Source organism: Humulus lupulus, chromosome 5, assembly GCF_963169125.1.
Source record: "Humulus lupulus chromosome 5, drHumLupu1.1, whole genome shotgun sequence".
Lineage (NCBI taxonomy): Eukaryota > Viridiplantae > Streptophyta > Magnoliopsida > Rosales > Cannabaceae > Humulus > Humulus lupulus.
Genome location: NC_084797.1, coordinates 30,116,490 through 30,138,334, shown reverse-complemented (window position 1 = coordinate 30,138,334; position 21,845 = coordinate 30,116,490). Strand labels below are relative to the sequence as shown.

Below are 21,845 nucleotides of genomic sequence, written 5' to 3'. Positions count from 1 at the left end.
CTAAGTATATCCCTTAGCCCAAATGTCCAAATTACCCCTTAAGTGAATCTAAATCCTCAAGTGCCACTAAGGGCAATTTCGTCATATGCCACATCTCGCTAAGTCCTCGAGTATTCTTACCAATTCCCAATTAATCGCGGCATGCCCAATTAATCACCAAATACCTACCCGTTACTAAATAAATCCCAAATATACACTGAACTTCCAAAAATACCCCAAGCTCACCCCGAGCCGGGTATTATTCCCCGCTGTGACTATTCCGCCAATTCGCTCACTAGGATCGTCTCGAGCCGTATACTGCAAATATATTCACATAATAATGTGGTCTCAACCATTTAACACATATAATCACATTTATGTCCTTAACGGGCCAAGATTATAGATATGCCCTTATAAACCATAACGGGCCCATGTTGCGATATTTTTGCTATGCAAGTGCACACAGTCGCAATTCGTAATAAAATGGTAAAACCAAGTATCGTCCTCAAGGACTGATTTATCAATTACCAGTCAATTAATTTCTTGTTCTATTTGATGAATTGAAATTCTTGATTTTTGTAAATACAGCAAAAGAAACTATAAAGTGTAGAAACAATAATTGAAAATTAAATGAGATAACAACTAATAGTAAAACTTTTAATGTAATCACTGAAGAAACAATTAAGATATTCAATCTCATCAACTATCCTCCCTATTATTCCCTAATGCAAAGTGTGAATTCTTCTTCTTTTTACCTAATTCAATTAACAAGTTGATACAGCAGCCTATAATCATACTATGAATTATAAACTCAACCTAGGTGACAATTTCCTATATTTCTATGGTAAATTGAACCACACAGGTAGCATTAATCTCGACAACTTAATAAACAGTTACACAATTAATTCAGATACTTTCGTTCTAAATTAGAATTATGTCCAATACAACCACAGCAGATTTAAATCTCACTTCTCAGATTTTGACTTAAAAACATATGTATTTGACTATAGATGGCCAATCAATAATCAATCTATAAAAACAGGTTATATGGAATTGAAGAAGATTGAAGAAGAAGAAAATTGAGATTGCATTAGTTCATAACAGGGATTCAAGTGATTCAATTAAACATCCTAAACAGAAAATTAGTTCATAGTCATAATGCTAATCACAACAAAAATTAAAGATAACATCAGGAAGAAGAAGAAAAACATGTAGAAATACTCTAAGTCTTCAGCCTTCAAAACCAGCTCTCATCCCCAATCCGTACGTCCCCCTTTCTCTTCTCTTTTTCGCCATATTAAAACCTAGGACTCAAATTTTAAAGGGGCGGGCCGCGGCTCTACATACACTATGCCGCGGCCCGTATCCAATTTCCTGGGCAAAAGGTCCTCTCCATGCCGCGGCATTAGTCAGCCATGCCGCGGCCCGCATCGACGAAATCTGGGTTGATGCCCTTCAATGCCGCGGCCCTCTCTAGCCATGCCGCGGCCCTAGGATTTCCTTCAAAACATTGGTTCTGTTTCCCACCTAGTCGCGGCTCTACTTTGCTCATGCCGTGGCTCTTAAGGGATTTCTCAATTTTTCGAGTTTTCATCCCAAAAATTCACCAACACTTCCAAATTATGTTGAGAACCATTCTTCCTCGAAATATGATGAAAAACTTGGTTATTTCTTCCATTTCTTTGACATTTTCTTCCAAGTGCTCAATTCTTCCTGATATTCACAAAGACAGACAAACAAAGCATAAACCCGCACTAAATGAAAGAAAAACAAAATAAAAGACTACTAAAAACATCACCAAAACATGATAAAAACTAGACTCAACAGCCCACATGCATATCTAATACTTATAAACATGCATACAAGTATATTCATATCATCATATATATCAAGCATGCCACATAGTCACGCATTTAATCAATTAATCACACACATATCCAATTATGCCCTCCCAACACGCTAATCAAGGCACTAAACTCTATTAGCATTTTTAGGTTTTTACAAGTAACCTTTTGGTTACTTAAAATGTTAATAAGTTACCAATTAGTTACTTTTTTCATGAAAAAAATTATATTTATAGCATATTATTTTATATACATTTTGGTTGCCACCAATACTTATTTTCTGAATTTTTTTTTATCTTAAGACATTGATTAGTCATTTTGAAGTTATATTATGGTGTCTTATTACTTAAGATATTTTTACGTTGCTAATTAGTGATTTTTTTAGAAACTAATGAGTTACAATAAAATATAGCAAATTACTATATAGCTTATTATTAAAAGTTACTTTTAGTATACTATACAATAATTTTTTTCATATTATATTTAAAAGTTACCAAACAATATCCTAAAAAATCTATTTTAAAAAAGTTACTTGGAATATTTTTAAATAAATTTAAGTTGTTTAGAATACAATATAATATCTTTTAAATGTAAAATAAGAATACAAATTTCAGTATATTAAATTTTGATCAAGTTTAAAATTTAGTTTTTTTTTTGTCAACACAATATAAAAAAGAAACTAAAATGCTATTTTTTATCCTGGTCATCTTCTTCGGCGACGACCAATAAATATATGCTTCCCACATATCAAAATGATCATCTTGAAGAGTAGGTCGCGATGATACCACTTTTGAGCCCAACCAACTAGCGGTGTGGCTGGAATTTTATTTTTAAGTTTTGGAGAAGAGAGAGAAAAGAGAAATGTATAAATTTGAAGAAAGAGAAAAAAAAAATTAGCTTGTTTTAAGGTATATATTATGTGTAAATAATTATTTATATGTGATTTTTTAAAATAAAATTCAAATCATGTTGAATGATGTAATTAACCCTTACTATTATGGGTTAGGTTCCAATTCTTTGTCTAAGTAGGAGTCACTATCAGTCCAGTCGCTTCCAGTTACTAGAGCATATCGGGTAAAGTAAGCTCAGACCCGATTGGGAAATATCACATATTATACATAAGGTATATTTGTGACGAAAGTACTTAAATTATTGCATTTGTAGCATTTAAGTACTCAAGTTATTTTTTTTTTGCAGCGAAAGTACATTCTGTTGATGCTTTGGTGCAGTTTAGTGCAGTTGTCTGTTTCGTTGTTAAGTCTGCCTACATGGTGTGAAATTTTCTTAGAACTTGAGTACTTTCACCGCAAACATCTCTTAAATTGAATATTTTTGTCACTAACATCTTTTAAATTGGGTATTTTCGCCACAAATATCCATTTACTTGTGTATTTTTGCCTACGTTTTACATACGAATTTAATGGTGAGAATTGACGGTTATATCATACTGCACCAAAACATGGACGTAAGCAAGGCCGGGCTTGAGTGGTAGAGGGTCCTATACAAAATTTGTTATTTTTAAAAAATTTATATATAAAATTATATTTTTCAAATTTTTGGGGACCTTTGTATATGTAAAAAAATGGTATTTTAAAAAAAAAATTGGGCCTCATTATGTGGGGGCCCTAGGCACAGGACCACGCCTGGATGGAAGGTATTTTTGCTGCCAAAAAAATAATTTGGGTACTTAAGTGCTACAAATGTAATAACTTGGGTACTTTCGCCGCAAATAACCTTATACATAATAATACCTACTAATTATTATATATGCCCTCATAACTACCTATCCCCAAAATATGTCATTTTGTAATTATTAGACCTAGTTTCCCCTCCCATTGACATATCTCATTTCTCTCTAAATTATATGTTCTACATATAAATTTAAAAAATTTATATGATCTAATCTTGTAGATCTCGAAAAAATACTAAAGTTTAAAAAAAAAAAAAAAAACTCATCTGAAATAGACATTTAAGTAAAAAAATATGAACCTCCAAAGTTTTCATCAAATTTCAGCGCAGAGCATCGATTTTTAATCGTTTTGGCCAAAAATCAAGTTTTCATGATTACATCACAAGAGCATCGAAACAACATCGATTTGGCATCAAAAAATCATCGTTTTGGCAAAAAAAATCAACTTTTCATGATTGGATTGCAAGAGCATCGAAACAGCATCGATTTGCATAGAAAAAATATCGTTTTGGCAACAAAAAAAAAATCAAGTTTCCATGATTGGATCGCAAGAGTATCGAAACAACATCGGTTTTGCATTGAAAAAACATCGTTTTGGCCAAAAATCAAACGATGCAAAATCGATGTTGTTTCGATGCAATCATGAAATCTTGATTTTTGGCCAAAACGATGCTTTTTCAATGTTGTTTCAATGCAATCATGAAAACTTGATTTTTTGGCCAGAAATATGCTTTTTCGATACAAAATCAATGCTCTTGCAATCCAATAATGAAATTTTGATTTTTTTTTGTTGCCAAAACGATGTTTTTTCGATGCAAAATCGATGTTGTTTCGATGCTCTTGCGATGCAATCATGAAAACTTGATTTTTAGCCAAAACGATGCTCTGCGCTGAAAATGTGACGAAAATTGTAGAGGTTCATATCTTTTCATTTAAATGTCCGTTTCAAATGATTTTATTTTATTTTTTTAATTTTTGGTATTTTTCTACAATTTAGAGAGAGAAATTGAGGATGTTAATGGGAGAGGCAATTGAGTCCAATAATTATAAAATAACATATTTTTGGGGATAAGTAATTATGGAGACATATATAATAATGATGACATTTCCCAAAAAAAAAAAAAAAGATTTTACTAACTTGGTGTCCACAATTTATATTTATATATACATAATACATTATCTACTCCTCACACTTGAACAAGCCACGTGTCCTAACTCCCACCTCTCGTAAGATAAATCCAACCAAGAAAAAAAGAAGCAAAACCCAACTTAAGAATCTCCATTTTCAGTCTCATTATTTGCACACAAGTTTTGTTCAGGTGAAAACCCTTGGCCAAAAACTATTGCAAACCACAGAAATGTCAGGTGGGGTTGGTCCAACTTACAACGATGTAAACCTACCAAGAGAACAAGAGAACAAGAGCTCAAGAGCTCAAGCCAGCTTCAATGGGAAACGACACTCAACTCCTAAAAAGATCATGTTTCTCTCTTTCCGGCATCTTAGTGCCCTCGCTGTGGCTCTTGTACTCTCAGCCAGTGGCATGGTTAGCCCCCAAGACTGGCTTTTCGTCCTCTTCTCCATTGTTTACTCGTACTTCCTATTCAAGTTTGCTTTTCCTAAGCTCCTGTCTTCACCGGAGCCACCAGTTTTCAGTCAAACCAAGAATTTTCTCATCTATCTTTACACTGGAGCAGTAATTGGCCTGCTTCTCCCTATAGCATACATTTTGGATGGAATTTTTGAGGGAGACAGGGAAGGAATAAAAGCAGCTGCACCCCATCTTTTCCTCCTCTGCAGCCAAGTTTTCATGGAAGGAGTTGTCTTTTCGGCATGGTTTTCGATTCCGATTCAGGTTTTCGTGCCCATTTTTTACAATTCTAGGAGGATTTTTAGCATCATAGATTGGCTGAGAAATGAATTTTCCAAAGTGAATGAAGGATATGGTGGCTCTACTCGGAGACTTTACATCGGAAGAGGCCTTGCTATTGCTAGCATGGCCTTTTGGTGCTTCAATCTTTTCTGTTTCTTATTGCCTGTATATCTTCCTAGAGCTTTCAAAAGATATTACTCCGCTTACAAGGTTAAAGATTAAGATCAAAACTAATGTAATGTAATGTAACGTGTGATCAGCATGTGTTTCAGCTTCCCAGTACGAATGAAATTGCTGTGATTTTACTCTTTTGGAAGACATTCCGCTTAGATATTTCATGTTTATTACAATGTCAGTTTGGCCATTTTTCGTTCATGTTTTAAAACGTTGGCAACTAAAGGCCATCCGTTCTGGTTTCATCTCCAAAACAAAAACAAGTTACTGCTAACATTCACAATCCAGACAGACACAACTTGAGATAATTTCCCCCCCAATTCATTACTTCACTGCAAGTACTTACAACTTCTCGTAAAACTTAACAAAGCCAAATGCGGCCTATGAGAACGGGAAAAAGAAAGAAAGAAAAAAAGAACATTTGCAAAAACAAGACGAGCCAAAAAGTACAGTACATGAGCTAGCTGCCATCCATGGCTGAAACTAAGGAACAGCAACAACAGAACAAGGATAAACAAATGAGTAGCATATTTGCTCTGCTATTTGTCACCCTTGGAAATGCATTCTCTATTTCTTTTATGAAACTCTTTCCCAACATGTTTTTGTGTCTCCAACACATCGATTCCTCAGATGAAAAATTGCATTTGGATGATGTTAAAACAAACAAATATACTCACGAGCTACGCTGCAGCAAAAATATTTCAGACTTTTCCACAGCTTTGGTTGCCGCAAACTGCACGTTAGCATCTTTCCAATTCGCTCAACGCTGCTGCTGGGTGATCTTTAAATAAAATATTCTAACATAGTATACCACTATCTCTGATCCAAACCTGTTTAGTGTTTACATAACAAAAATTCAACAAATTTAGCTAAATTAAAACTGAAATCTCACAATTTATTAAAGATCACAAAAATTGATTGCTATAATGTTAATGATAAATTTTTTGTTGAAACAAATAGAACAGAACAGAGTTGGAGAAATACATTATTAAAATAGAGCTATCAAAATTTGCAGGGTCCTTTGACAGAAGAACACACTGTCAACCCACCCCACCAAGAAACACAGCACTAGCGCAGAAACAACTTAACTATAAATTCTTCCCAAACTGCCCCCTTGCCAGTATTTGGTTGTTTTATGTAAAGGAAAGCCAGCATTAAAACAACAAGGTAGAAAGAACGTACTGTTATATCTCCGGGAACCATTGCCATTTGACACTGGTACAAGCCTTCTTTCTTGGCCTAAGGATAATATTTCCTGCATTCTTTCTGGCCAATCTGAATTCAACCTACGTGCAAAGTCCTCGACTTCTCTGCATAGAAAAGTTACAGTGCATTGAGCTACCATCATCAATTAACAAAGGCCAATACGTACTCGCCATCCAGGAATGGGAAGCACGATTAAAATAACTATAGATATTGTAACACTATTGGAAAACATATATATATATATATTGTTTTAATTTAATAAAATCAATATCCATCATTTTTGCCAAAAACCAGAGTTAAACTAATAAATCAATTATGTAATCCCTGTTACCTGTCAAGCTCCTCCTTCATGGCTGGATCTAAATCATCATCAATATCAACATCATCAAAATCAAGCTTTGAGGAATAAGAAACAGTTGTAGAATCTTGCAACTTGGATGTTTTACTTGGAGATGCCATATTATTAACACTGCCATTGTGAAAAGAAAGATCATCCGATTCCTACGTCACAGAAAATGACAACATTCATGAGAAAAGCATCAAGACCTTTAATGAAACTATGGCAAAAATCCCATAGAAACGTTTGAAAACCCAGGAAAAAAAAACCATGCATCAACAGATTAACACACACAACCACATCAACCCTTCCTCAACCAAGCCCAGATACTTAGGAACAAACCTTATTATGGTTTCCATTTATATCATTTGAAGAATTCTTTATTTGATCCTTTCTTCTCCGATTTTTCTTCTTGCCCTTATTGCTTCTAGCCCCTTTTGACTCTGTAAGCGGAATAAGTACAAGTTTAAGAACTTTAAAAAGATACACACAAACATATTTATAGCAGCACTAATTTGAAAGTTTTATCAAGTGTTATGGGTACAGATTCTGTTTCTATTATATTCAGAACCTCAATGAAAAGCACACAAGCAGGGGTAGCTCAAATGACCAGACATGCATGTTAAAATGCAAATGCAGAAAAAAATCAGCAATGGTCAAAAACCATAACCCATTCCAGTAACATTATCTCCTGTAGTAGCTTAACATGAGAAGCATAGCATATACAACAGACAATTACAACTTAATCAAGTGTGGACCATTCAAAAACTAGAGATGTCTTTGTAGAGTTTGAACAAGAATGGGAATATTGAAATAATGCAGAATTATTATGGACCCGTATTCGATCAAATTTATGAATCTGAATGTAAGATCTGTAGCATCCTTGGATAAGTTGCTACCAGTTCACTCATTAAACCATGTTGGATGGGAAGTACCGATAATATTTCCAGAATTACTAGTAACATTTGAAACAACCCCTCACATGACAGTGTCAGAAATTAAAAACAAAACAGGTCCTGAATCCAACCAAAATGGGCAAGGAGTGCAGGGATTTTATTGTAAAAAAGATATACATTATAAAGGGCTAAGCACACGGCATGTAAAATTATATTCATGAGAAAAAACAATATTGTTCCAAGCAGCTTGTGATTTCTTTACAAATAACAGAAATTAACAGTTTGCAATCAGATTTTCCAACCACGTCTTAGCTTTTAGTCTGATTACAGAAAGAAGTTTACAAGCCATTACGTTACATAAAAGAATGAATGAACACACCTAACCAACAAAATCTATTGGTGAAAAAAAACATAATCAAACTAAAATGCACAATAAAATTTAACTTAAAATTCCTGTAGCAGTGTGGGAAGCTCACATGTAGCATAGGTGAAAACAAAAATTGCAGAAAGAATGAAAGAATAACTTCTCACAGATACCTCCATCTCCACCATTTATGAATGTCAATAGATCTTCAACTGAGCGCTCGTCCACACGCTCCTCTTCAACCTCAATATTCTACAATAAATAGACCATTCAGTGCTAGTGCAAACAAGCATATGCAAGCTGGAGTACTTTAATTTCATTACTGTAGCTACTTTGTATGCATTTCCAAATTAACATGCTTCTCAAAATATAGATTTACCACAAAAAACTGCATTCAACATATGCTAAAGGCTTCAAACTCTTCAAGTAAGAGTAAGCACCTTCAATTTCTCTCTTTCTTTTAATTCTTTCCTCTTCCTTGCATACAATCGATTTAGAAGGCGAATACGGGGATCATCAGTTATGTTTCGCAGAGGCTCCAACTTCTCCTCCTAAAAAAAAACCCAATCTACATAAAAAAACCATAAAACCCAAGCCAAAAGTAAAAATAAAGAACATCAACTTTTTGCAAAAAAGAAAAAAACAAACCTCTGTTAGGTCATCAGGTAAATGAAAGGTCTCTCGTATCTCCTCCGGTGTTTTTCCTTCAATAATTCGTGCAAGTGCTCTGCTTGTGAGATCAACTAATGGCTTCAATTGGAGACTGTCAGCAGCTGATGTCAACTCACACAATTTCTTCGTATCCATTCGAATAAATTTCTCATCATAAGTTTTGCGTTCCTGAAGATAAGAACTAATTGCTAAGTCATCTAAAACTTAACTGTGACTATGTATGTCCTATGGTACCAAATAAGAAACATAGCATACATGCTGATATGATGAAATGTTGCCAAATAAAGATATGGAAAATAATCTCATTAAAAAATGAAGGCCTCCCAAGGAAGAAGGGAATTTTAAGTTTATATTTCTCTAGTTTGCATCAAGTTCATAATGAAGATTATGGATAGGGGGAAAGGACAGACGGAAAGCATAAATATTATAATGAGAAAAATAACATACAAATCTATAAAAATAAACAAAAAAAATAAAAAGACTTACCTTATTAGAACGACCTGGTACTTGATGAAACCGGCAATAATCAAGTATTAATCCCAAGATAGCAGGGTTAACCCGTTGTGGAAGTGATATTGCATAATTTTTGGAAGATCCCATCCCTGTATTAATTACTTCTCGACATATCATAGGACAAAACATAGCAACCTCCTCTTCTACTTGTTGAATTGAACCGTCGGCAGTCTGAAGCCAGATGTAAGACTTCATCTAATGCACAGAACATAATCAAAATTTAGCAAGGGAACAGTATAAGAACAAGAACTGAACGATAAGCCAAACCCTTTTTAAACACACAAACTTTTCCCACCATTAAAGTTTATTTACAAAATCCCTAAATCACACTTTAAAACTCACAAAACCATCCACGTGAGTAAATAATTCTCTATCTTTGCCCATCTATAAACCAAAGAAACCCCCAATCCGTCTCCCTCTATTTTCATGCATAAAAACCGTACTTAAACCATAAGCCAATAATCTAACAAATTAGTGCTATTGTCATTTTGGCATTAAACCTCCTATCTCTAAAAGAGGCATACCATAAATAACTTCAGTTAATATAAAAGTACCTTTCAACAATATCCATCTCAAAAAATCTGAAACTCTAGCCTCTTATACAAAGGGAACATATAGAATTACCTAGGTCAAAATAACTAATAAAGAGAACAAGAAAAGTTCTCAAATTTAAATTACTAACTGATGGAGACACTAATCCAAATAAATTGTTTTAAAATAGAAAAATGGAAGTAAAACAATTTTTCATACCTCAGGTTTTACTACCGCCATAACACCTTCTGACATTTGATGATGACACTACAATAACTTATTAGGATCTTTAAAACAACAAATCACTATATACAATACCCTTCAACTTTCAAAAAAATGAAGAAAGTTAAGAAGCAAGGGAAAAAAATTCCTCTTCTATAGGCATAGATTTTTTTAATAGAGATGAATAGTTTAACAACAACTTCCAAATTGATACAATGCTGAATCCCAGAAACAAGGGAATCGGCATTCTTATTGGAGCCTTCCCAGGTTCTTGCCTTATTCAGATGGGAAGCAACAAAGCAAACAGGAGATAAAACAATGAAATGTGCCTGGAAATTTAAGATAATTTCACTTGTTAGTTGTAACTTCAAAATCACTGCCTTCATAATGATAAATCAAAGCAGCCGCAAACATAACAAAGAAAAGAACAAAGAACAAAGAAATGAAAAGCATGTAAATTGAGTTTGTTAATGTACCAGAAAGCAAAATGGGGAACAAACTGAAAACAATAACCCAGTCAGAACAAGAGAGAGAGAGAGAGAGAGAGAGATTAAAACCATAAATAATTATGCATTAAATATCTTGAAACAAAGAAAAGCATTTTTTAAAAAACAAAAATTGAAAACGACAAACAAACCTAATTTAGTTTTTAAAAAGTACGTAATAATCTTCTGCTAGAAGAGGAGCTACACGATAAGGAAATTTACAAAGAACCTCATGGGTAAACGTATTCCATTGATTCTTATATTCAGATCACTATACACAAGCTAATTGGAGAAACTAAAATAACGAGAAACTAACAACTTTTCAAATATCTTCACACAAAAACTAGGACCATATGCGCAAGAAACATATCCAACACTTGGTCCCTCAAGGATGCATTTGAAGTTTGAATCCCCACCACCTTTTTCTTTGTAAAAATAAAAAAAAAATAGAGTCCTTATCCACACAGAAATACACAGACCCAAATGAGACAGTATTTAACCCCGCATCAATAGGCATTTTCTTCAATTATAAATTTAAAAAATTGAGTGAGGTTTAACATAGATATAAAAAAAAGAATTGTTCCCATTCGTAATCTTGACATAACCGAACTTTACAACCCCCATACAAAATGATTCATTCAGACAAGAGAATAACTAAATAAACAATATATAACAACAATGGGCCAATAACGACTCCAGGGGTTTGGGGGAGAAGATGGGAACCGTACACACTGCAGCTCGAGCTGGGAGCAAAGTAAGAACCCAGAACAAACAGTCTAAGACTACCCCCATTTTCGATAAATAATTAAAACTTCAAATTTCAATCCTAATCCAGCTTTTCATCCAACAAACGAAGCAAAAACATCAATACAAATACATCCTTATAGAACAATACACTCAACAACAAATTATATAATTAAACACATGCATATAATATGCATATATAAACACTAGCCACAGAAAAAGAAAGAAGATGAAGGAAATGGAGCTTCGCGTACCTATAAAATGGGATAAAATGCAGAGAGATTTTTGACAGTGAAATTTGCGGGAAGCTGGAATTAGGGTTTCTAAAAGGACTGGTTTTGTTCTTTCTTTCCTTTCTTGTTTTTAGTTTTTTTTTTTTCTTTTGTTATTGCAATTTTAAAATTTTTATTTTTTTTAATTCTCTATCTATCTCTGTGTAATATTTCGCAATATTGCGATTTGGCTTGTGAGTGTGTCTGTGGGCGGTTGTGTCCCGCACGTGAGCCTATCAAAGAATGTGTACAGCTCGCACGTGCTGGTAGTTAGGGTATGGGTGGAAGTGGAACTGAACAAACAAAAGATAACAATTTGACCCGCTTTTTAAAATGTTATTGGTCGGACTATCAGTATCCACTACTTAGGATTCGGTCCATTGAGGGTAATGGGCCGGGTTGGCTACACTTTGAAAATTGATAGAATTTTGTAAAAAGAAATTACATGACCCAAAACAATAACAATTCTAAAAGTGAAATTTACATTCTTCACCATTTTTTACAACTTTTTCTTCACCATTTTTTACAACTTACAAAAGTACCATACATAATTTAATTTACATAAATATTGTTAATGTAGTACCATTGTGAGCTTTTTTTTTCTTTTTTTTTTTGTTTTACGGTAAAGTCTCTCTTTCTTTCTCTTCTCCTTGTTTCTTTCTCTTTTTTCTTTCTTTCTAAGTTTCTTACATTCTCTCTCTTCCCCTTAATTTCAAAAATATTTTCCGGTCATACTGCTAGTCGGTTGTGTTCAAGAGTGGCACCATCACGATCTACTCTTCAAGGTGATTATTTTGATATGTGAGAAACATATGTTTTTTCGTCGTCGTCAGAGAAGATGACCAGAATAAAAATGAACATTTTAGTTTCTTTTATATATTATGTTAACTAAAAAATAACTAAATTTTAAATTTAAACAAAATTTAATATGCTAAAATTTGTATTCTTATTTTACATTAAAAATATACCACATGGTATTCTAAATAACTTCACCGTTATTCAAAAATATTTCAAGTAACTTTTTTAAAATAGATTCTTTAGGATATTGTTTAGTAACTTTTAAATAAAACATAAGAATACTCTTTTTGGTAACTCACTAAGTTTGTAACTTTGAACTATTTGTGATAACTTGGAATTATAAGAGTAATTTTTTATACTATATGATAACTGATTAGTTTTTAAGAAAGACTTGGATGTAACGTAAAAAGATATTAATAATAAGACATGTAAATTACACGAGGGACTAAAAAAGTCTATTAAAAGTTGTTGTGTAGTATACTAAATTAATTTTTTTAATAAACCATATGGTAACTTATTACATTATATGACAATTAATTAGTTTCTTAAATAAACTTGAAGGTTACCAAAATGTATCTTAAATAGCAAGATACCATAATATAACATAAAAATAATTAACTGATATAATAAGATGTCTAGAAATGAGTTTTGGAGGTAACCAAAAACAACTGAAACAATATGATATAAAAATAAATCTTTTAATAAAAAAAGTGACCAATTGGTATCTTATCGGTATCGTAAATAACTAAAAGGTAACTTTTTACAACCCAGAAAAATTAAAAAATTAGGAAAGCAGGATTTCCCAAATTTTTTTTAAAAATCCAGTATGTTATGCTGACGTGGCACTGATATTTGTGTAAATGATTTAGTTGAAGGTATTTTTTGTAACGCCCCGCGTTTAGGGTGTTGAAATTGGTTATATATAATGGTTAAGATATTTACACGTTAAGGTGCAAAACACTTAACGATTTTTACTTAAAGAGAAGTGAAAACATGAGATTGTGTAAAAGACATCTAAAAGTTACTTTTGTGGGTCTAAAGTGATACAATGAGGTATCCAAACATTCCCAAAAAGTTCGGTAGCATTTGGAGCAATTTTAGGACCATTGGAAGGGTCCAAAGTTAGAGAGGGTGGCGATGCGTCGCCCCCTAAGTGGCGTAGCATTGCCAAAATGCCAAGGGCTTCAAAAATCCTAGCAGACGATGCATCTCCTACTAGTAGACGACGTATCGCCTGCCTGACAGGCGATACATCGCCTGGGCGGTCTTTTAAGGTCATACAATTTACGTAAAATGCTCCAGATGATGTGTTTTAAATGTTCTAATCCTATTTGTTAGACTAATGATGATGCCTACATTATATATATGGGTTATTAGAGTTGAAAAGTCTTGATCACACTTTCCAACTCTCTCTCTAAAACTCATTCTCTTATGCTAGCTTTATAAGACCAATGTTTTCTCCAAGAAACTCATCAAGCTTCCTTGACTTGCATGAGTTTCAAGGTTTGTTCAATCTCAAATCTCGTTCTACTTAGTTGAAGCTTCAAGCAATTGGGAAGGCTTGGAATAGAGATTTTGGACAACAATATTCATATTGTGTATAAGTCTTATAAGTTCTCCAAGTTTGAAGATTAATTCAAGTTGCTCAATACAAATGTTGTATCTCTCTAACCCTAATCTTGTATTTTGTCACTTTATTATGTTTTTCATTGTTGGTATAGATGATTAAATGTATCTAAGTTTATCTTATCATAATTTAATCATTTAGTTTCTTATATTCAAGATTAACATTCATATCATGAGCATGCTTATTTGATTATCAAGAATTGCACTCATACTTTAAATTTGAACCTTGATTAACATCTAGGGTTTGAAATATTGCATTATTATCATTATTCATTGTTGATTGGCAAAGAGTAAAGCCATATATTCCCAACATAGGGCACTAGGTAGAATTCAGATTTACGGGAAATTTATTCTCGAAAATTTTATTTCCAAGTATTTTGATACTTGTAAGAAATATGGTATGTCTTGTATGTAAGTTATGTATTTAAATATTAGTTATTATATGTTAAGTTTGGTTATGCAATCAAACTAAGATTGCAGCTGCAGACCAAGTCAAAATCCCTTATAGGGTGAAAATCTCAGATCTAAAATATTCTCCAATATTTATGGAGAAAGAAAAATTAAGTTGAGCATAAAATAATTATGAATAAGGGATAATAAATAATTTTGATGAATTTTTCGGGAATATTCAATATGAGCAAGCTATGGGAAAATACCTAATCCTACTTAAGGTGGAGTTAAGACCAAAGAAAATTACATAAGAAAAATTATGTAATATGTATTTAGTAAGACTAATGTCATCAAATATTTTTGGTATGACATTCAATTAAATTAAAAATCCTAAGTTCCTTAGTTGAAAACTATAGGAAATTACTTTTTTTACAAAACTATCATTCTGGCCTTAGTGTAAAAGTAGCTTTATTTAAAAGCTTGGCTTGGAGAGAAAAAAAATGGGAGGGCATTTTGATAATCATTGAAGAGTTTATTGTATTATTTTTTTTATTTATTCAATTATGTAATCATTACACACATTTTCTTAACTCAAAAGTCTCTCTTCTACTCATTTCTCTTCTTTTTCTTCTTCCTCTCTCTCTCATTCCAATTACAAAAGTCAGACCCTTTTTCTCTCAAAATTTTGTGCTCTCTCTCTCTCTCTCTCTAAGGAAAGGAAAAGCCTCCATTTTGAAGAAACAAGTCACAAAAGAGATAAAGTTCATGAAATTTTCTTTTCGTCTCTCTTGTGCCGAACCAAGGGCTCTCTTTTTCCCTATTTGTTTATGAGTTTCCACTCTTAAAAATACTATTTGATTTTTGATATAGAACCTAGGAGTGTTGCATGAAAGATCCAAGAGCTTCTATGTCATATTTGGAGCTTTGAACATTAACAAGGTAAGTTTTTGTAGGGTTTTGAAATTTTAGTGTTTCTTTTCTTTTCCATCTTTTTATTGAATAAAATCTGATCTTAAAGAGGTATTGGGGAGAGGTTAGAAGTTGGGAAATATTTGGGAAGCTTAGAGCCCAACCCTAGAAGCCAAACTCAAAGCTTGAATACAAAGGTAAAATCTTGATTCTTTACCATAAATCTTTTTGAGTGATCCTATAATTTGAGTTTTTGTCATGTTTTGTGTTAAAACAAGTGAGTTGATGTGTATTATTATTGTTATGGCTTTTTGGTTTGCATGCATGTAAGTTGTGGTTATTTGGTAGTGGAAATCCAAAGCTTCCATAGGCTTTGTTGAAAATAGCTTGGTGCCAAAAATGTTATAGTAGCTTCCAACGAGTTTTACAGTGTCTAAATGACCTAGTTTATAAATGAGAGTTTTCACTAATGCATTATTTTGGAAGAGTACATGATTTTAGCTCTTTAACGACTGAAAAACGTTTTGTATAATTCAAGTTATGAGCATTTTAGGATTGCATGTGCAATCTGAAATGTTGAATGGCAGTTTAATATTGGGACTTTGAGCAACTATTTGGATGGGTTAAACTAATTATTTGTGGCGGAAATTTTAACTGGAAATTCCTGGTATATTGAATATTAAACCTATGACACATTTAAAAAAAATTCACTATGGTTTGGGAGTTATGAATTTTCTAACTTAGATGCTCAAAACTGTTTGTTGCCAATATGGTGTTGTTACAGTGGCTTCCAATGGGCCAAACACTAGGTTATTGATCAAATTTTCAAATGAAAATTTTATGTTATATGCATGATAACTTTGTGAAATTTTTTAATATGCCAACATAAGTTACTGTTCCTAATATATAACAATTTCAATTTTTTGGACAAAAATACCCCTAACATTCAAACACTCATTTTCTCTTTCAGCCCAAACTATCTCTCTTTCTCTAACGTCTCTCATTCTCTCACTGTCTCTATCTCTCATTCTAATCTTGTAGATCTCGAAAAAATATAAAAATTAAAAAAAAAATCACCTAAAACAGACATTTGAGTGAAAAAATATGAACCCCCAAAATTTTCGTCAAACTTAAGTGCAGAGCATCGAAGCATCGTTTTGGCCAAAAATTAAGTTTTCATGATTGAATCGCAAAAGCATCGAAAAAACATCGTTGTGCCCAAAAAATAAGTTTTCATGATTGCATCGCAAAAACATCGAAACACCATCGATTTTGCATTGAAATTTCATCGATTTTGCATCGAAAAAGCATCATTTTGGCCAAAATCAAGTTTCATAATTGCATCGCAAGAGCATTGAAACTGCATTGATTTTGCATCGAAAAAACATCTTTTTGGCCAAAAATCAAGTTTTCATGATTGCATCGCAAGAACATTGAAACACCATCGATTTACTTAATTTTTTGCCAAAACAATGCTTTTTCGATGCAATTTTGATGCAATTTCACTGCTTTGCACTGAAATTTGACGAAAACTCTGGAGGTTCATATTTTTTCACTCAAATGTCCGTTTCAGATGATTTTTTTTTTTAATTTTGGTATTTTTTCGAGATCTACAAGAGTAGAATGAGAGAGAGTGAGTGAGAGAATGAGAGACATTAGAGAGAGAGATAGAGAGAGATAGAGAGAGAGTGAGTGAGAGAATGAGAGACGTTAGAGAGAGAGATAGAGAGAGAGTGAGTGAGAGAATGAGAAACGTTAGAGAGAGAAATAGAGAGAGAGAGAGAGAGAGAGAGAGAGAGAGAGAGAGAGAGTTCAGACTGGGAGAGCAAAAGAGTGATTGAATGTTAGGGGTATTTTTGTCCAAAAATTGAAATTGTCACATATTTGGGATAGTAGTAACTTATGTTGGCATATTAAAAAATCTCACTAAGTTATCATGCATAGAACATGAAATTTCCCTTCTCAAATGGGACTTTCAGCATTTCATTATTTAGGAAGAGTACTTGATTTTAACATTTTGAAACACTAAAAAACGTTATGTCTAGGTCACGTTATAAGTTTTTTGTGATTGATGTACAAGCTGGAGTGAGAATTCACTACAATTTAAACGTATATTTAATGAGGTACTAAAAAGTATATTTTTATTTTACAATGAAAAGCTGCCATATAGAACCCTAAAAATTACCTTTGCTAGTAAGCTATATGATAACATTTCAAATTGTAATACCTATTTTTGGCATAATGACGTAGCCAAAATAACTCTAACTAAGACTGAAAATGAGTCTGGTCACCAATGGTCTAGTCGTTGTTGGTGTTACGGTCTTGTTCGCCTATTACAACTATTCACCCATTATACATGGTCTAGGCAGCTTGCTTATTATTTTATTTAAGGGTGGAAATTCGTGTCATCATTTTGTCCCAAGGTCTTAAATTTACTGAAAAACTGTTGAAACGAACACGACCTGTGACACAAAAAGTTAAGAAAACACGGACACGAACACGACCCACTGATACATGTCGTTAGCTGTACCAAATTTAATTATTTTTATTCCTTATTACTCATTAAATTATTAGTAAAGTGGTCGTAAGGGTCGATCCCACGATGACTATTAATTCAATTTATTATTCAAAAACAAAAGTTAATAGAAAAGAGATTTTAAAATTTAAAATTAAAGAAAATAAAAATAGATAATAAAATAAATGAAGATACATTCAAGGATTGATAGTCAAGAGTTCATTCTCTACCACAAAACACGCTTTGAATTATTCATAAATTAAATTATTCCACCCTATTTCCAAATTAAATTATTAACCTCGCAGATAACACAAGCAATCATTATCATAAATCTCCCTAATATATTTCATCAAAGCAAAGTGCTCTTAATATACTCTTTTTACTAAATAACCTAATATACTTAGATTTAACCTAGAAAAATCATTAATTTTCATGGAGATGAGCTAATCTAAGCAACAAATCCAACAAGTGTGCATTTAATTCATTTAACCTAAGTTATATTTTTCATCATAATTAAACAAGAGTTTGGCTATAATCTTGTTGACCACCAATTTGATCAACCTATGCTGAGTCAAATTAAACGACAATAAATGATAAAAGAGTTGAACTGAAGTAGACAACACATAAATTTTATAGTAGTTCGACCCCAAGAGTTGGTAATGCCTACATCCACTTGCACTTTTATTAATCACAAAAGGTCTTAGACTCAAGATCAGAAGAACAAAATTCAAATGAGTTTCTTAAACCTAATAAAAAATACAATACGACAGAGTTTCTGTATGTAAGTGTGTAATCTAGAGTGAAGATTCCAGTCTTGATTAGTGCTCAAAAATGTCATTTTATTAGTTTTAAAGTTTAAAATAATTTAAGTTTTAATTAATATTTTCATGGATTTATTGTAATATATTTTATAATTGAAAATATTGATTTTAATTTAAATTGAGTTAATTTTCAGGAACTAAAATGCATTTGGGCATAAATAAAAAGAAAGAATTAAATATGAAAAAGAAATGGGAAAAATGGCATTTTTGAAGTCCAAAGCCCAAGAGAAATTTCCCAAGCCCGAATTCGGCCCGACATCTCCCTCCTTTCTCTCTCTTGCCGTCCCTGCCACCTGGTGCGACTGTAGTGCGCCACGCGTCTCACCTACCTACCCTAGCCGCTTGCCATGTGTCCCCCCAGCCCAGACCAACCCACCTGCGACTCGCGTGCCCGACCCAGTCTGCTCGCCTAACCCGCCTGCATGGCACCTTCTCCCTCAACTCCCACGTGCCAAATGGCACTTTGCAATTGGTTACACACTTGCCAGACGTCCCTGCCACATGCTAGCCTGACGAACCAGCTACTGCAGCTACTTTTGTGTGCACTTCGGTCTTCATGCGAGCCATTTTCAACACTCCAAGTCGTGTGAGCCACATGCATGCATTAGTCTACAACATAATAGTAATGATAACAATAAAAATAATATTAATAATAATAATAATAATTTTTATTTCTAAGTCAATTTTTATTAATATTTTAGTATTCTTTTGTAAACCCTAATTTTAGTTTAAATTGTGTAACGACCCAAATTTACTAATAAGGCTTAAGGGCCTTGATAAGTGTGCTGGGAGGGCATAATTAGAATATATGTGATTTAATGATTAAAAGTATGCTATATGACTATTTGAATATCTGAGATGCATGACTATGTGTATTAGTATGCATGTAGGCCCTGATTAGGTTAGAAATGACATAATTGTAATTTTGGCACGTTGAGGGCATAACTGTATATACATGTGATAATTGTTGAGACCACATTATTATGTGGATATATTTGTGATTTGTGATTCGAGACGATCCTAGTGAGTGGGTTAGCGAAAAAGTCACGGCGGGGATTTATACCCGGCTTGGGGCGAGCCTGGGGGTATATATGGGAATTTAGAGAATATATTGGGGTCTATTTTGATATTGAGGAATATAATTGGTGATTAATTAGGTATCGGGAAGTAAGCGAAAAATAATAGAGACACTCGAGGAATTAGCGGGAATTTGGTGAAATGACCAAAATGTCCCTAGGTGGATTAAAAGATTTAGAATTAAAGGGGAGGGTATTGTGGTCATTTGACTTATAAAGGATAGGTATAACTGAGGCTTTATACTTAGTGGGAACTTGTAGAAAGAAATATAAGTCTGAAGGAAAGAAAAGAAAGAAAAAGAAGGGAAAGAAAAGGGAAAGAAGAGCAGGGTGTTTCCAAAGTCGGTTTGGCATTTTTCCCCATCAGTTCTTGAGGTCTTTTGGAGCAGAAACTCAGGAGGAGTTTGAGCAAGAGCTAGAAGCTAGGATCCTTATTCTAGCTTGAGGAATTGGCAGAGCAATTCATCCACTTGAGGTAAGAGTTTGAGGTTTTCTTCAGTTTTTAGTGTTGGTGTTGAGCTAGTTTTCTAAGCAAGGTTCTGTGAGAATCTTAGGAAGTTGAAGCTGGGGATTTGAGGAGGTGAAGGCTAAGCAAGAGTGGGAGATAACCTAAGCTAAGCTCATTCATTAGAGGTAAGGAACTTTAGTTTCAAGCTCTGTGATTTCTATGGTTTTGCTGAGTTTCTGAGTTTTAGGTTCAGCTATGGAGAAATCTTGGATTAGGGGTGCATGTGTTTAAGTTTTGTATGGTTGGGAAGCTTGGGATGAGTTAGACATGTTAATAAGCTTGATTCTAAGTTTGGTGGAAGTTTGGAGAAGTTTTGGTAAGGTTTGGCTCAGGGAAAATCGAAGGAGGGAGAAACAACATTTGCTGTTCTGTGACTAGCGCTACAGCGCTAGCCTTTGGGCGCTGTAGCGCTAGGCCAAGTGTTCTGGGCGAGTTTGGGCTCTGTTTTTAGCGATGTAGCGCCCTCCTTAGAGCGCTGTAGCGCTACCCTGTTTCCAGAAAAGGGTTTTTGAGTTATTTTCAAGGGTTTTTGCCCGAGGGTTCGATTCTACCACCCCGTTTGGTGGAATTGGGGCTTCCTGAGGCCTCGGGATTGGTCCTGAGGTTAGTTTTTGGACTTGAGGTTTGGTGATGATTCTGACCTATGGTTGTGACTAGGTGTGCGCTAGGGCTCAAGAGGGATCGTGCTCAAGGATCAAAGTGAACGAGGCTAGCGAATTTAAAGGTAAGAAAACTGCACCCGATTATATGTTTGTGATGGGACTAAGTGCTCCCGATATCTGTATAATGTCATAGATGGTATTATGCCATGGGACATGTGATAAACGACCTAAGGGTGCCGTATACAATATTTGCGCACAGGGCGTGGCTCGGCCACTGGTAGTCGAGGACAGCTTAATATTCACTGAGCTCGGTTTAAGCAGGCCGAAGTCAGTGGGATAAACAGAGGGTGCGACCTAAGGGTGCTAACCCTAGTTATCACTTGTGAATTGATTATTGTTATGAAATGGTCTGTTTAGTATGCTGGATACTTGGTTATCATGGATGCTTAAATTGTTGAGAACATGTTTATGTGATATGAAATATTGGATTGTCTGTTGATTGTTTATGCTCTGTTATTGTGTTTTCTTGCTGGGCCTTGGCTCACGGGTGCAGGTAAAGGCAAAGGCAAGTTAGACCAATCCTAAGATGGAGAGCTGCGGGGCTGAATGTACATAGTCAGCTGTTCGGCCGCCATGGCCGAGGAGTGGATCAGGACAGGGAATGCCTATCAGTCTGTTTGCCTTAGAGTGGCTAATTACTATATTTAAATCTTGGATCTTTGTAAATGACTTTAATCGTAATATTTTTGGGATCCCGTGTAAACAGAAAATGTTTACTAATAAGAAATGTGGTTTTTGAG

The 21,845-nt window shown here is 33.9% G+C and overlaps 2 protein-coding genes and 1 long non-coding RNA gene across 4 annotated transcripts; 2 read left to right on the top strand and 1 right to left on the bottom strand.

Moving 5' to 3' along the window:
• The first annotated feature begins 4,797 nt into the window (after window positions 1–4,797).
• Window positions 4,798–5,702, top strand: LOC133834704 (uncharacterized). Its single transcript, XM_062264387.1, has one exon. It carries the CDS (start codon window positions 4,872–4,874, stop codon window positions 5,604–5,606), a length of 735 nt encoding a protein of 244 aa, XP_062120371.1. The 5' UTR covers window positions 4,798–4,871; the 3' UTR covers window positions 5,607–5,702.
• Window positions 5,703–5,857: 155 nt separating this feature from the next.
• LOC133834702 (SKP1-like protein 21) lies at window positions 5,858–11,941 on the bottom strand. 2 transcript variants are annotated; one of them, XM_062264385.1, is made up of 10 exons: window positions 11,783–11,939; window positions 10,297–10,628; window positions 9,520–9,741; window positions 9,010–9,201; window positions 8,802–8,912; window positions 8,535–8,613; window positions 7,444–7,544; window positions 7,096–7,265; window positions 6,741–6,868; window positions 5,858–6,388 (listed from the first exon to the last, which is right to left on the bottom strand). In XM_062264385.1, exons 2-10 carry the CDS (start codon window positions 10,330–10,332, stop codon window positions 6,372–6,374), a joined length of 1,056 nt encoding a protein of 351 aa, XP_062120369.1. In that variant the 5' UTR covers window positions 10,333–10,628; window positions 11,783–11,939; the 3' UTR covers window positions 5,858–6,371. The 2 variants fall into 2 exon arrangements, with proteins under 2 accessions (XP_062120369.1, XP_062120370.1); XM_062264386.1 differs by lacking the exon at window positions 10,297–10,628 and having other exon boundaries at window positions 11,783–11,941.
• A 3,339-nt stretch (window positions 11,942–15,280) lies between these two features.
• On the top strand, window positions 15,281–19,792 carry LOC133780340 (uncharacterized). Its single transcript, XR_009869239.1, has 3 exons — window positions 15,281–15,553; window positions 15,633–15,720; window positions 18,994–19,792. It is a non-coding gene; the product is annotated as an uncharacterized LOC133780340 (long non-coding RNA).
• The last annotated feature ends 2,053 nt before the right edge of the window (window positions 19,793–21,845 follow it).

What these genes read in the sequence shown, in the direction of transcription:
- LOC133834702 (XM_062264385.1), bottom strand. Translation starts at nt 10,332, where the DNA reads ATGTCAGAAGGTGTTATGGCGGTAGTAAAACCTGAG. An exon ending in TACCAGGTCGTTCTAATAAG is followed by an intron (nt 9,202 to 9,519) that starts GTAAGTCTTTTT and finishes TCTTATCTTCAG; the next exon opens with GAACGCAAAACTTATGATGA. An exon ending in TACCTGATGACCTAACAGAG is followed by an intron (nt 8,913 to 9,009) that starts GTTTGTTTTTTT and finishes GTTTTTTTTTAG; the next exon opens with GAGGAGAAGTTGGAGCCTCT.
- LOC133834704 (XM_062264387.1), top strand. Translation starts at nt 4,872, where the DNA reads ATGTCAGGTGGGGTTGGTCCAACTTACAACGATGTAAACCTACCAAGA.